This window comes from Pan paniscus, chromosome 10, assembly GCF_029289425.2.
Source record: "Pan paniscus chromosome 10, NHGRI_mPanPan1-v2.0_pri, whole genome shotgun sequence".
Taxonomy (NCBI): Eukaryota; Metazoa; Chordata; class Mammalia; order Primates; family Hominidae; genus Pan; species Pan paniscus.
In genome coordinates this window covers 140,920,688-140,936,354 of record NC_073259.2, presented here as the reverse complement: position 1 = coordinate 140,936,354, position 15,667 = coordinate 140,920,688, and the positions used below count along the sequence as shown (strand labels likewise).

Below are 15,667 nucleotides of genomic sequence, written 5' to 3'. Positions count from 1 at the left end.
TCATCCTGTCCTTCCTTCTGTCAGGTGGTGGTGCCTGTCTGGGCCGTGGCCGTGATGCTGCTCTTCCAGTTTCTTTTTTTTTTTTTTTTTTTTTTTTGGGGGAATGAGAAAATAACTTTATTTCATTGTGGGGAGCGGGCCGATGTCCAGCCTCAGAACTTCTGGAACTGCTTCTTGGTGCCGGCAGCCTTGGTGACCTGGAGCACGTTGAAGCGCATTGTCTTGCTCAGAGGCCGGCAAGGCCGGCACTCACCCACTGTGACGATGTCACCAATCTGGGCGTCCCTGAAGCAGGGGAACAGGTGTACAGACATGTTCTTGTGGTGCTTCTCGAAGCGGTTGTACTTGCGGATGTAGTGCAGGTGGTCTCGGCGGATGACAGTGGTCCTCTGCATCTTCATCTTGGTCACCACGCCAGAGAGGATCCGCCCTCGAATGGAGACATTACCAGTGAAGGGGCATTTCTTGTCAATGTAGGTGCCCTCAGTAGCCTCTTTGGGTGTCTTGAAGCCCAGACCAATGTTCTTGTAGTACCGCAGGAGCTTCTCCTTGCCAGTTTCTCCCAGCAGGACCCTCTTCTTGTTTTGAAAGATGGTCGGCTGCTTTTGGTAGGCACTCTCAGTCTGAATGTCCGCCATCTTCCCGGCCACCTGAAAAAAGGTGCTCTTCCAGTTTCTAACTCCCTGGACTCCCTCATTGGAACTGAAGCTCACAGATGTTTCAGCTGGACTAGTTTAGACTTTTCTGTATTTTAAAAGGCAGTGTTGATGCTCAAGGATTCAAATACTTGATCATTTTGTTTTGGAACCATTAGCTTTGTAGCCGAGGAATGTACTCAGCAGAACTGAAGATTTAATTCGGCAAATTAAACCCGCGTTGGCACGTTAGGAGTTGGGAGTGTTCAAGGTGGTGGGAGGCAGACGGGGAATGAGTCTCTGTCTTCAAGGATCTCGCCATGTAATGGGCACACACGCAATGGCAGACATGATGTGCTGTGGTGGAGGCCACGTGAGGTACAGTGATGGCAGAGGGGGTGGACGAGACACTTTACCTGCGGGGCCAGGAGGGTCTGCACGCGCAGGCACACACGGTCGGTTCCTTTACCCGAGGGGCCAGGAGGGTCTGCACGCGCAGGCACACACGGTCGGTTCCTTTACCCGAGGGGCCAGGAGGGTCTGCACGCGCAGGCACACACGGTCGGTTCCTTTACCCGAGGGGCCAGGAGGGTCTGCACGCGCAGGCACACACGGTCGGTTCCTTTACCCGAGGGGCCAGGAGGGTCTGCACGCGCAGGCACACACGGTCGGTTCCTTTACCCGAGGGGCCAGGAGGGTCTGCACGCGCAGGCACACACGGTCGGTTCCTTTACCCGAGGGGCCAGGAGGGTCTGCACGCGCAGGCACACACGGTCGGTTCCTTTACCCGAGGGGCCAGGAGGGACTGCACGCGCAGGCACACACGGTCGGTTCCTTTACCCGAGGGGCCAGGAGGGTCTGCACGCGCAGGCACACACGGTCGGTTCCTTTACCCGAGGGGCCAGGAGGGTCTGCACGCGTAGGCACACACGGTCGGTTCCTTTACCCGAGGGGCCAGGAGGGTCTGCACGCGTAGGCACACACAGTCATTTCCATATCATCACCCCACCCCCGCAAGGCGGAAGCAAAGACATCACAAAGCAAAACGCAAGTTTTCTTTTGCTAGGAAATTTTCAAGAGGACCAGATGTACAGGGTACCAGTATTCAGTGGCGCAGTCGAGTCCACATTCCACCGCGTGTAGTCGTCCGTGCCAGTTTGTAATTCATCTGTCAAAGGGGCAAGCCTGTGATAAGCAGCCATCATTTTGCTGATGCTCCTCCCCTTGCTTTGTGGGCGTCTTCTCCATTCCCAGGTGGGCGTGGCCGGCTGACCCCCAGTTCTCTTGGAGTGTGTCTGGGATTGTAGCTGAGGGGCAGGCTTGGTGGAGATCGCAGTGTTTTTCCTGGAAAGTGATTTTCAGAGGGTTCTGTGCTGCGTGTAAGGGCAGGTGTGTAGTTCAGATCCCTGCCTAGGCTCTAAGGCCCATTTATCACCCACCTACCCGGAAAATCCAGGGATGAGAGATGTTACTAGATGATCATAGACGCAAACATGAGATTGAGAATTCGTTGCACACAGGATTAGCTTCTGACCAGCCTTGGTAACTTCCTTCACTTCTGTGCTTCAGACATTGCTTTAATCTTTAAATATTTTTATGTGCCAGGCACCCTGAGTCAAGACATCTAGGATCCTTTGTTTACAGTAGTTTCTTGATTAGCTATGCCAGATTTATAGTTACTAATGTTAGGACACATTTCTATTCACAGTGCTTTCTGGTTACAAACCCTTAATGCTAGTTTTACACTAATAGCATACGTAACCTTTTAATATCCTGAACAACACTGTTATGAACTCATAACTGTCTCTGGCCTGTAGGATGCAAGGTGGCAGAGAGGAATGGTGGATTATTATAGTTATGAGCAGATACTCACAGGTCTGCACGCCCTTCAGTGAGTCATTGACTGTGTCAGTGGACTGGGTTACACCCACCACCCATGGGTTTCCTCTTTTACAGGTGACCAGTCTAGATGGCAGGTAGAGTAAAAACCCCTAGAAAGACAGGCACGTCCTGCTGCGGGGTCAGTGACACACATGCTCTCCAGGACCAGCCACGTGGGCTTCTCTTTTTTGTTGTTGTTTTTTGTTTTTTGAGATGGAGTTTTGTGCTTGTCTCCCAGGCTGGAGTGCAGTGGCACAATTTTGGCTCACTGCAACCTCTGTCTCCCAGGTTCAAGCGATGTTCCTGCCTTAGCCTCCTGAGTAGCTGGGATTACAGGCACGCGCTGCCATGCCTGGCTAATTTTTGTATTTTTAGTAGAGACGAGGTTTCACCTTGTTGGCCAGGCTGATCTTGAAATTCTGACCTCAAGTGATCCACCCACCTTGACCCCCCAAAGTTATGGGATTACAGGCATGAGCCATCGCACGCAGCCCTTTTTTTTTTTTTAAGACGGAGTTTCCACTCTTGTTGCCCAGGCTGGAGTGCAATGGCGTGGTCTTGGTTCAGTGCAACCTCCGCCTCCCAGGTTCAAGTGATTCTCCTGCCTCAGGCTCCCAAGTAGCTGGGATTACAGGCACCTGCCACCACGCCTGGCTAGTTTTTTGTATTTTTATTAGAGATGGGGTTTCACCATGTTGGCCAGGCTGGTCTCAAACTCCTGACCGCAGGTGATCCGCCCGCCTTGGCCTCCCAAAGTGCTGGGATTACAAGCATGAGCCACCGCACCCGGCCCCATGTGGGCTTCTTGTCTATACCTTCTGTGTGGGATTTGTAAGCTAGAGGCGAAGGTTGTGTAATGTTTATCACGAAAAATGTTAAACACAGAACATAATGTAGGTTAATATGAAACTGATTTTAAAGGAATAAATGCTAACATTTCTGCAGAATGAATGGAAGCTCATGCTAGTGTCTTACCTGTTGATAAGGAAATGAGTTAATAATATCACCAGCACATTTCAGGGTGGATAATCACTTGCCAAATGTTGGGCAAAGTTTTGCTCCTCTGAATGTAGCCCGGCAGGGCAGGCTGAGAGAGCTAACCCAGCTAGAGGTAAAGACGGGAACGGGCCTTGCCGTGAGATGCCCTTTCTGTGCCCCCACTCCAAGGCAGCTGCCTTTCTGGTGTCCTTGTACACTCTGTATACAGTTACCACATCCCATGGCACCTGCTTTTTAAAGTTTTGTTTCTCTGGATCTGAGCTGTCCAACCTGAAGGGGTGGGGCTGCCGGCAGGAGCCGTGGCCTTGGGCAGAGTCACTCACTAGCTGAGAGGGGGGCCTGTGAGTCTGGTATTGTAATTTTTAAATTGTTTTTCAGATGGGGTCTCCCTCTGTCACCCAGGCTGCAGTGCAGTGGTGTGATCTCAGCTCACTGCAACCTCCGCCTCCCGGTTTCAAGTGACTCTCCTGCCTCAGCCTCCCGAGTAGCTGGGATTACAGGTGTTCACCACCACACCTGGCTATTTTTTGTATTTTTAGTAGAGGTGGGGGTTTCACCATGTTGGCCAGGCTGGTCTTGAACTCCTGACCTCAGGTGATCTGCCTGCCTCGGCCTCCCAAAGTGCTGGGATTACAGGGGTGAGCCACCGCGCCTGGCCCAAATTAATTTTAAATAAAATTTAAAGCTTAGTTGCCCTGTGTGACACCTACTCCACAGATTCAGAGCTGCGCTGTCCCAGCAGAATGTTCTTTAGTTGGCACCGATACAGACATTAAGCTCCTTCAGGAAAGGGCCCAGTGTGGCTGGGTCAGCATTTTAGCCTCAAAACCTAGGATGTTGTGGGTGCTCCAGGATTATTTGCTGAATGAAAAAGTTTGTATTTGTTTCTTGTTACGTATGCAAATTGGGAACCAAATGCTAATTTTGTAATTGATACTTGAAATCTGACAAGTTTCATAATACATTTTGTCTCTCTCTCTCCTGTCAGGTATCATGATATTAGCTGGTTTGACATCAAGCCATTTGTGAGTCATCAGATCTTCTCCTGAAAATGGGAGACACAGTAGGGCCCCTCCCAGGAGCTCTTGGCTGTTGCTGATGGCAGAAGCCAAGCTTGTCCAAGGTTCACTTGTAGCCCCTCAGCGTCAGCTCAGCTGGTGTCGTCCTGACCATGGACGGCGCGTCGGCCGAGCAAGATGGCCTCCAGGAGGACAGATCCCACAGTGGCCCCTCGTCTCTCCCCGAGGCCCCACTGAAGCCCCCGGGCCCACTGGTGCCACCTGACCAGCAGGACCCACTGGTGCCACGTGACCAGCGGGACAAAGCCCAGTGTAAGTCGTGAGGTTCCTCTGTGTGCTGGTCACAGGAGGACGTGGTGTTGAGGGAGGATGTGGCGTTGAGACCACTGTGAGCTTTTCACTTAATTCAAAGTTTTTTTTGTGTTTTTTTTTCTTTGAGACGGAGTCTCGCTCTGTCGCCCAGGCTGGAGTGCAGTGGTGCGATCTCGGCTCACTGCAAGCTCCGCCTCCCGGGTTCACGCCATTCTCTTGCCCCAGCCTCCTGAGTAGCTGGGACTACAGGCGCCCGCCACCGCGCCCGGCTAATTTTTTGTATTTTTAGTAGAGACGGGGTTTCACCGTGTTAGCCAAGATGGTCTCGATCTCCTGACTTTGTGATCCGCCCGCCTCAGCCTCAGCCTCAGCCTCAAAGTGCTGGGATTACAGGTGTGAGCCACCATGCCCGGCCCAAAGTATGTTTTAGTAACTGAATGATGCCACCTTTAGATCAGGCACATTCCTGCTAAACAGAACTCCATTAAACGTGTGGGGCAGCAGCAGTGTTTCCCTGAAGGGATCTATGGGTCTTTGTCGTGTTCCCTGCCTAGAATTCTACCTTTTTTTTTTTCCGAGGTGGAGTTTTGCTCTGGGTGCCCGGGCTGGAGTGCAATGGCGAGATCTCGTTTCACTGCAACCTCCACCTCCCGGGTTCAAGCAATTCTTCTGCCTCAGCCTCCCAAGTAGCTGGGATTACAGGCATGTGCCACCACGCCCAGCTATTTTTTGTATTTTTAGTAGAGATGAGGTTTCTCCATGTTGGTCAGGCTGGCCACGAACTCCCAACCTCAGGTGATCCGCCCACCTTGGCATCCCAAAGTGCTGAGATTACAGGCGTGAGCCACTGCGCCCAGCCTTTTTATTTTTTATTTTTTTGAAACGGTGTCCTGTTCTGTCGCCCAGGCTGGAGTGCAGTGGCACCATCTCAGCTCACTGCAACCTCCGCCTCCTGGGTTCAAGCGATTCTCCTGCTTCAGCCTCCTGAGTAGCTGGGACTACAGGCACCTGCCACCACGCCCAGCTATTTTTTGTATTTTTAGTAGAGACGGGGTTTCACCATGTTGGCCAGGCTGGTCTCGAACTCCTGATCTCAAATGATCCACCCACCTCAGCCCCGCAAAGTGCTGGGATTACAGGAGTGAGCCACTGTGCCTGGCCGAATTCTGCCTTTTTGATTGGTCAGTTGCTGAATTTGTAATAGCTAGAATTCAGAAGTCTCCCCGTAGAGATCTAAGGATTACGGAGCACAGTGTTACGTTAGCCCCCTGGATTATTCACGTGTCAGAGGGAAAGGGTGACTTAGTTATTCACTCAGTTCTCATGCCTCTTCCTGGCCAGGAGGTTCAGTGCTTTAAAACTGTAGACTACAGATGTGCTAATTTACTAGCAGAAGTCACAGTCTAATTCCTGTAAAATGATACTCAGGCGCTTAGGATGGCTTTGCTGGTCCTTGCTACATAAGCATCAGGTGAGGCAGATAACAACTTAGAGGCCCAAGATCAAGAGTTCCGAGACCCGCGGCCGTGGAGCCTGCTCTTAGATCTGCTGCTCAGGAGCAATGTGCCCTCGAGCAAGATGCTGGATTAATCTCAGCCTCCACCCCTTTTTCTATTTTAAACATTTTATTACTGTTTTTAGAGTCAGGGTGTTGCTCCATTGAGCAGGCTGAAGTGCAGTGGTGTAATCATAGCTCACGGCAGCCATGAACTCCTGGGCTTAAGTGATCCTCCTGCATTGGTCTCTGGGGTAGCGGTGACTATTGGTGCGTGTCAGCACGCCTGGCTGATTTTTTATGCGTGTCAGCACGCCTGGGTGATTTTTTTTTTTTTGAGACGGAGTTTTGCTCTTGTTGCCCAGGCTGTAGTGCAATGGTGCGATCTCGGCTCATCGCAACCTCCGCCTCCCAGGTTCAAGCGATCTTCTGCCTCAGCCTCCTGAGTAGCTGGGATTACAGGCATGTGCCACCACGCCCGGCTAATTTTGTATTTTTAGTAGAGATGGAGTTTCCATGTTGATCAGGCTGGTCTTGAACTCCCAATCTCTGGTGATCCCCCCACCTTGGCCTCCCAAAGTGCTGGGATTGCAGGCATAAGCCACCGCGCCCAGTTGCCTGGCTCATTTTAAAAACTTTTTGTATAAACAGTCTTGCTGTTGCCCAGGCTGGTCTTGAATTCCTGGCCTTGAGTTATCCTTCCACCTCGGCCTCCCAAAGTGCTGGGATTACAGGTGAGAGCCACTGCACCTGGCCAACCTCTTTTTTTGTTGTTGTTGTTTTTTGTTTTTTTGAGACAGAGTCTTGCCCTGTCACCAAGGCTGGAGTGCAGTGGCATGATCTTGGCTCACTGCAATCTCCACCTCCCGAGTTCAAGCGATTCTCCTGCCTTAGACTCCCAAGTAGCTGGGATTATAGACGCGTGCCACCACACCTGGCTAATTTTTGTCTTTTTAGTAGAAATGGGGTTTCGCCATGTCAGCCAGGCTGGTCTTGAACTCCTGACCTCAAATGATCCACCTGCGTCGGCCTCCAAAGTGTTGGGATTACAGGCGTGAGCCACCGCGCCCGGCCTAACCCAGTAACTTTTATCTGAAATGCAAGGTTCCCCCTGTCCCAGCAGTGGAGCTCACGGGTCCTTTGCATGAAAGGCATCTCAGTGCGTTGGTGGGGTGCCCGTGGTCTGGCTTCCTGTCTGGCACCCCTGCTTTTATTCTGGTTTTTCTTTCGGGAGGCATGACAGTAAGTATCTGCTGTTAGTTTGAACTCACATTTGCAAGTGAAAGAAACCTTTTTTTTTTTTTTGAGACGGAGTCTCGCTCTGTTGCCCAGACTGGAGTGCAGTGGCGCGACCTCGGCTCACTGCAAGCTCCACTTCGCGGGTTCACGCCATTCTTCTGCCTCAGCCTCCCAAGTAGCTGGGACTATAGGCGCCCGCCACCACGCCCGGCTAAGTCTTTGTATTTTTAGTAGAGACGGGGTTTCACCGTGTTAGCCAGGATAGTCTCGATCTCCTGACCTCGTGATCCACCCGCCTCAGCTTCCCAAAGTGCTGGGATTACAGGTGTGAGCCACCGCGCCCGGCCAAGAAACTCATTTTTAATTTGCTTGAGCAAAAAGCAAATTTGCTGTCCTGCATGCACGTGGGATCCGAGGAATGCTGACCCCTGTGAGACGCGGGGGTGTTGCCGGGCCTCCAGAGCCACCGGAACCAGGACCAGAACCCCCTGAGGACCCTCCCTCCCCCCTCACATGTCTTGGTTCTTTGACTGTGAACTGGCCCACCCACCAGTCAGCAGTTAGGGGGCAGGGAAAAGACTGAAAATCACTTCATTGAAAGAAATCTTTCTTCCATTTGATGAGGAACTATGTTTTAGTTTGTGTTGTGGGTAATTTGTATATAATCATTTGAGTGGGTGAACTGAGGTAACACGTGGGTATAGAATTGTCACTGGTCCAACCCAGGCCTTTACCCAGCAGGCCGTCGTCAAGCAGAAGCGCAGTTCTGGGCTGTCTCTGCTTCACGGGTGGTGTGATGACATCATCCACCTCTTCGCCTTAGGGTCCTCGCCTCGGAGGATAAGCTTAGGCTTTGAAATGACTCCAAAGTCAGCCTTTGTAAATGTGAGGCTGTGACTCTGATTAACACTGCTGTTACCAGTGCCTGCTAGAAAGATTGTCAGCTGTGTTTTAAGTGTTTGTGGTTTTTGCTTGTTTTAAACTGGCGACTTTCATAAGATTTCTTATTGGTTTTACTTAAATGGAAAGGAAACATTGGCTGGGTGCGGTGGCTCACGCCTGTAATCCCAGCACTGTGGGAGGCCGAGGCCGGTGAATGGGGAGGAGTTTGAGACCAGACTGGCCAACATGGTGAAACCCCATCTCTACTAAAAAGACCAAAAATTAGCCAGGTGTGGTGGTGGGCGCCTGTAATCCCAGTTACTCGGGAGGCTGAAGCAGGAGAATCGCTTGAATCTGGTGAGTGGAGCTTGCAGTGAGCTGAGCTTGTGTGACTGAACTCCAGCCTGGGCAGCAGAACGAGACTCCGTCTCAAAAAAGAGAAGAGGAAATGTTACTGTCGTTACTACATAAATTCTACAGCCAAGAGCGTGGAGGTGTGGAGAGCGAGTTCACCTTAGAGCATGGAGGAGTGGAGGGGGGGTTCACCTTAGAGTGTGGAGGAGTGGAGGACGGGTTCACCTTAGAGTGTGGAGGAGTGGAGGACGGGTTCACCTTAGAGCGTGGAGGTGTGGAGGGCGGGTTCACCTTACAGGAAGGACGTGGACACCAGAGGGGCTGTGGGCCTTATCCTGGCCACCCCGCCTGTGGGATGGGGCCCATGGGCTGCTCCTCTCAGAGTGAAGCCTTTGTGGGATGAGAAAGTGCCGTGCTCATGAGTCTGGATCCTCTTCTCTCCTACTCCAGCTGCATGTCTGAAAAGCGACGTCACCTTGTTGTTAAAGCCATGGTGGTCCAGCGTGCTCTGTCTTTCCAGGTGCCGAGGTAAACAGAGCTTCCACGGAAGGGGAAAGCCCGAATGGACCTGGCCAGGGAGGCCTCTGTCAGAATGGGCCAACGCCACCCTTCCCAGATCCTCCGTCGTCTCTCGATCCCACCACAAGCCCAGTGGGCCCTGATGCCTCTCCAGGTGTGGCTGGTTTCCATGACAACCTAAGGAAGTCTCAGGGAACTAGTGCTGAGGGCAGTGTTAGAAAAGAAGCTTTGCAGTCTCTCAGACTCAGTCTTCCTATGCAAGAAACGCAACTGTGTAAGCATCCGTTACCCCGCTTTTCCCACCCTCCACGTCCGCGTCGCTCAGCCCCTTGGGAGCAGGTGCCCTGCGCACTCGCTGTCTGAGCTGTTGTGTGCCTGTGCCTGCCGTGTGCCGTCCGAGTCCCACGTGGGGCTGTGAGTTTAGCAAGGAGAGCTTCAAGTTAGAGAGTGAAGATGCAGGTGGAGTCAAGGCTCTGCTACGGTCTGACTGGCAGCAGTGCTGACGCTTTTGCGTTAAAGGCCAGCCTGCATGTCCTGTGTCACCCAGGTGCTTGGTAAGCAGACGGTGGGCATCCAGTCTGTTGTTGTTTTTTTTTTTTTTTTTTTTTTTTTTTTTTCTGAGACAGAGTCTCGCTCTTTCGCCCAGGCCGGACTGCAGTGGCGCTGTCTCGGCTCACTGCAAGCTCCGCCTCCTGGGTTCATGCCATTCACCTGCCTCGGCCTCCCGAGTAGCTGGGACTACAGGCACCCGCCACCAGGCCCGGCTAATTTTTTGTATTTTTAGCAAAGACGGGGTTTCACTGTGTTAGTCAAGATGGTCTTGATCTCCTGACCTCATGATCTGCCTGCCTTGGCCTCCCAAAGTGTTGGGATTACAGGCATGAGCCACCAGGCCCAGCCTGTTTTGTTTTTTAATTAGAGTCAGGATCTTGCTCTGTCGCCCAGGCTGGAGGCCAGTGGCAGAGTCAGAGCTCACTGCAGCCTCTGCCTCCCAGGTTCAAGGGATATTCCTGCCTCTGCCGTCAAGTAGCTGGGACCACAGGTGCATGTCACCACACCTGGCTAATTTTAATTTTTTGTGTGTGTGTAGAAACGGGGTCTCACCATGTTTCCCAGGCTGGTCTTGAACTCCTGGGCTCAAGTGATCATCATACCTTGGCCTCCCAAAATACTGGGATTATAGGCGTGAGCCACTGTACCTGGCCTGCAGTATATTTTTAAAAATTTCTTAAAACTAAATAACAACAAAAAACCCCAAATTACTGAAATCAGACTGCATTTCACATGTGTTTATTTGAAACAATTCTGAAAACTCACTGCCAGCATTTAAGTTGAGAAGTAGCATGTAAAAAAGTCTAGATTCCTGATTTTTTTCAACTTAGTTTATTTACTTTGGGGTCCTGAAGTTACAGATGTGTGAGCTCTGGCCCAGGTGTCTGGGGCAGCAGCGCTGGGTCTACGTGCATGCCTTTGCGGGATGCCCCTGGTCACCTGTTCCTGCTGGCGCCTGGCCCTGAGCCTATCTCCTGCGTCAGTGTTTGGTTGAAACCCTGCTTATTTTGCCGACTTATATAAATATCTGCCTGGTGGCCATAGGCCTGAATTTGCCACTTAACGGTCTAGCCATCTGGACCACTTTGCCTTGTGAAAAGGACTAGAGATCTTTTCAGTGATAAAATGTATAAACTAATAATGGTACCTTTACAGTGAAATTCTTGGTGACTGCTCAGATGTTAGGGATTATTTAGGACAGTAGCTGCTCATCTCCTCAGCATCTACCTGTAAGGAGGGTGTCATGTGTAAAGCGTTGTTGTGTGATTACGCTTTCCTACTCTGGTCGGCACCCAGGCCGTCGGGCGGTGTCTGCTGATGGCTTAGGAAGGATGAGGCCACACACTCAGTCCTGGGAAGTGGAGCCCTGGGTTTGTAACTATAACACGTACCATGCAACTCTTTCATCACCTACAATGAAAGGTCTGGGTTTTAGATATTTTAAATTCTGGTTTTGGCTAAAAAGTTGTAAATTTTCCCCTCCTGTCCCGGAGCATGACCTCGGATTGGAGTCTTGTCTGTCTGGAAACTGAGGTAACCACCCCCCAGCCCTGGAGGGCGGAGCCTGTGCAGCATTTACTCTGCAGTGAGGCCTGGCGCCAGGCTTCAGCCATTTGAGTACCGCCAGAGCCTTATCGTAATGTGACTTGTTACTGCAGGAGCTGAGATGACCTGTGCGTCAAAGCGGACCCCAAATGTAACTGAGCAAAGAAATGCACTCGGGGCTCATGACCCCACGACGGCTGAGCTCCTGTGGCTGGCTACTGCCTGTAACTCCACGGTGCCGGCGTTTCACCTCCCAGCGGGGTCATGAGAACCTGCTGTGAAGCCAGGGCAAGTTGCAGCGTGGTGAGAGCTGAGCCTGCCTCAGAGTGCTCGGCACGGCTCCAGCTTTGAACCCAGTTCTTTCTGTTGTTAAGGCACTTGCTGCCAGGCACGGTGGCTCACGCCCATAATCCCAGCACTTTGAGAGGCCGGGGCGGGCGGATCACCTCAGGTCGGGAGTTCGAGACCAGCCTGACCAAGATGGAGAAACCCTGTCTCTACTAAAAATACCAAAGTAGTCAGGCGTCGTGTTGCATGCCTGTAATCCCACCTACTCAGGAGGCTGAGGCAGGAGAATCGCTTGAACCCAGGAGGCAGAGGTTGTGGTGAGCCGAGATCGCACCATTGCACTCCAGCCTGGGCAACAAGAATGAAACTCCGTCTCAAAAAAAAAAAAAAAAGGCCGGGCGCGGTGGCTCACGCCTGTAATCCCAGCACTTTGGGAGGCTGAGGCGGGTGGATCATGAGGTCAGGAGATTGAGACCATCCTGGCTAACATGGTGAAACCCCGTCTCTACTAAAAATACAAAAAATTAGCCAGGCGTGGTGGTGGGCGCCTGTATTCCCAGCTACTTGGGAGGCTGAGGCAGGAGAATGGTGTGAACCTGGGAGGCAGAGGTTGCTGTGAGCCGAGATCATGCCACTGCACTCCATCCTGGGTGACAGAGTGAGACTCCATCTCAAAAAAAAAAAAAAGGCACTTGCTGCCATTTCCTGTTTTACCAGGGGAATGCCCCAGGCGGGGTGTACTCATCATGGGATCACAGACCCAGTGCCTGGCCACTGTGTCTCCTGTGAGGTAGATCCCACCTGTGGTCCGTGTCCGGGGCTCACAGTTCTCTCTTGATCTAGAAATTGTCCTTCCAAACAAGATGGCTGTGCATTGTTTAGGTGTAAAGTATATGGGTAATTAAGTACAAAATGACCAAGTTCTTGTGCCTGATTGTTCTGCATCCTGGTATTTTATGAGTTTCCAAATTGCCATTTTCCCACTGCAGGCTCTACAGATTCTCCCCTGCCCCTGGAGAAGGAGGAGCAGGTCCGACTTCAGGCTCGGAAGTGGCTGGAAGAGCAGCTCAAACAGTACAGGGTGAAGCGCCAGCAGGAGAGGGTGAGTCTCCCTCTCCCGAACAAGCTCATGGAAAGCTTCCTGTGCCAGAGACGACTGTTGGTCCCACATAACCCGGGGACCTGCCATTGGCTTCTCTGAGCTGCCATGGGCTCAGGGGCCTTCTTTTGCAACAAGCACATTTTATTTCTAAATCTGCCAATTGAAAAGCAAAGAAAGCAAACACGGGTGACCTCAGAGGTACTGTGGGTTCAGTTCTGGACCACCACAAAAATGTAAACATTGCAGTAAAGCAAGTCCTACAATGTTTTTGGTTTCCTAGTGCATAAAGAAGTTATGTGTATACGCTGCTGTAGTTTACTAAGTGTGCAGTAGCACTGTGTCTAAATAAAACTGATGTACCCACATTAATTTGAAAATGCTTTATTACTAAAAAATGTTAACGCTCATCTGAGCCTTCAGCAAGTCGTAATCTCTTTGCTGTTGGAGCATCTTGCCTCAAGTTTGATGGCTGCTGACTCATCAGGGTGGTGGTTGCTGAAGGTTGGGCTGTGGTAATTTCTTAAAACCGCACCAAAGTTTACCATATCTTAGAAAAGATGTCTCTGTAACATGCGGTGCTATTTGATGGCATTTTACCCATTCAAGTTTTATCCTGAGATTGCAGCAATTCAGTCACATCTTCAGGCTCCACTTCTAGTTCTAGTGCCCTTGCTGTTTCCACCACATCTGCAGTCAGGTTCTCCACGGAAGCACTGAATCCCTCAACGCTGTCCGTGAGGGTAGAAATCAGCTTCTTCCACACTCCTGTTAATGTTGATATTTTGACCCTCCACCCATGAATCATGAATGTTTTTAATGGCGTCTAGAATGGTGAATCCTTTCCAGAAGGTTTTCAGTTTACTTTGCCCAGATCCATGAGAGGAGACACTATGACTATGGCAGTTGTACCCTTACAGAAGGTATTTCTTAAGTAATAAGACTTGAAAGTCAAAACTAGTCCTTGATCCATGGGCTGCAGAAGGGATGTTGTGTCTGCAGGCAGGAAAGTGACATTCACCTCCTTGTACGTCTCCATCATCCATGGGCTGCAGAATGGATGCTGTGTCCGCAGGCAGGAAAGCAACATTCACCTCCTTGTACATGTCCCATCAGAGCTCTTAGGTGATCTGGCGTATTGTCAATGAGCAGTTAAAAAAAAAAAAAAAAAAAAAAAAAAATTATATATATATATATATATATATATATATATATATGTATTTTGAGACAGAATCTCGCTTTGTCACCCAAGCAGGTGTGTAGTGGTGCAGTCTTGGCCCACTGCAACCTCCGTCTCCCTAGTTCAAGCAATTCTGCAGCCTCAGCCTCCCGAGTAACTGGGATTAAAAGCACGTGCCACCATGCCCGGCTACTTTTAAAAAAAAAAATTTTTTTTTTTTTTTTTTTTTTTGAGATACGGAGTCTCACTCTGTTGCCCAGGCTGGAGCGATCTCGGTTCACTGCAACCTCCACTTCCCAGGTTCCAGTGATTCTCTGCCTCAGCCTCCTGAGTAGCTGGGACTACAGGCACCCACCATCACACCCAGCCTGTGTCATGTTTCAAAAGGATCTCTTCAGTAGAAGAAGATCAATAAAATCACCAGCGTGTTCTTCTTATACCTTTAAGGTTATGTTTTTAAATACTTTAATCTGGCTGGGTGCAGTGGCTCACACCTATAATCCCAGCACTATGGGAGGGCGGGGCGGGTGGATTGCTTGAGGTCAGGAGTTTGAGACCAGCCTGGCCAACATGGAGAAACCCCATCTCTACTAAAAATACAAAAAATTAGCCGGATGTGGTGGCACACCCCTGTAGTCCTAGCTACTCAGGAGGCTGAGACAGGAGAATCGCTTGAACCCAGGCGGCAGAGGTTGCAGTGAGCCAAGATTGCACCACTGCACTCCAGCCTGGGTCCATCTCAAAAAAAAAATAAAAATGCAAGTATGAAAAATCAAGAGTTATCCTAGCAGTTGTAAGATTAGTGGGAAGTATAACATTTATAACAACAAAAAGGATAAACTGAGAAGTAAGTTAGAATGGCCGCAGAGGGCCTGGGTTCTGGATGGGGGTGGGGTAGCTGCTCTATTGAGGGGCATGCATGTAGGGTCCAGCCCCACAAGGTTGGTGGGTTTTCTCCCTGTTTGCAGAGACGAGAGAGTGTAGAAATAAAGACACAAGACAAAGAGATAAAAGACAGCTGGGCCCGGGGGACCACTACCACCAAGACATGGAGACCGGTAGTGGCCCCGAATGTCTGGCTGTGCTGTTATTTATTGGATACAAAGCAAAAGGGGCAGGGTAAAGAGTGTGAGTCATCTCCAATGATAGGTAGGGTCATGTGGGTCACGTGTCCACTGGACAGGGGGCCCTTCCCTGCCTGGCAGCTGAGGTAGAGAGAGAGGGAGAGAGAGAGACAGCTTATGCCATTATTTCTGCATATCAGAGACTTTTAGTACTTTCACTAATTTTGCTACTGTTATCTAAAAGGCAGAGCCACGTGTACAGGATGGAACATGAAAGCAGACTAGGAGTGTGACCACTGAAGCACAGCGTCACAGGGAGATGGTTAGGCCTCTGGATAACTGTGCGTGGGCCTGACTGATGTCAGGGCCTCCACAAGAGGTGGAGGAGTAGAGTCTTCTCTAAACTCTGCTAAGTAGTGGGTGTTTTTCCTTGACACTGATGCTACCGCTAGACCATGATCCGCTTGGCAACGGGCGTCTTCCCAGACACTGGCGTTACCGCTAGACCCAGGAGCCCTCTGGTGGCCCTGTCCGGGCATAACAGAAGGCTCGCACTTGTCTTCTGGTCACTTCTCACTGTGTCCCCTGAGCTCCTATCTCTGTA

The 15,667-nt window shown here is 50.8% G+C and overlaps 2 protein-coding genes across 15 annotated transcripts in view; one reads left to right on the top strand and one right to left on the bottom strand.

The window, feature by feature from the left end:
• Window positions 1-15,667, top strand: part of GOLGA3 (golgin A3) — a 69,523-nt gene that overhangs the window by 12,410 nt on the left and 41,446 nt on the right. For 5 of the 14 annotated variants that reach the window (XR_010108976.1, XM_008967313.4, XM_008967308.4 and 2 more), the window contains exons 2-4: window positions 4,504-4,846; window positions 9,337-9,609; window positions 12,710-12,822. Coding sequence is in view for 13 of the 14 variants with exons in the window: in XM_008967313.4 (XP_008965561.2) it covers window positions 4,687-4,846; window positions 9,337-9,609; window positions 12,710-12,822 (546 nt within the window). In the remaining variant the exon portion in view is untranslated. Of the gene's footprint in view, window positions 1-1,701; window positions 1,890-4,503; window positions 4,847-9,336; window positions 9,610-12,709; window positions 12,823-15,667 lie in introns of all 14 variants that reach the window. The other 9 variants (XM_055096426.2, XM_008967314.4, XM_055096427.2 and 6 more) reach the window with 4 other exon arrangements.
• Window positions 103-1,642, bottom strand: LOC100968454 (small ribosomal subunit protein uS17-like). The gene has a single exon (XM_008967307.4). The coding sequence runs from the start codon at window positions 636-638 to the stop codon at window positions 153-155; it is 486 nt and encodes a 161-aa protein (XP_008965555.1). The 5' UTR covers window positions 639-1,642; the 3' UTR covers window positions 103-152.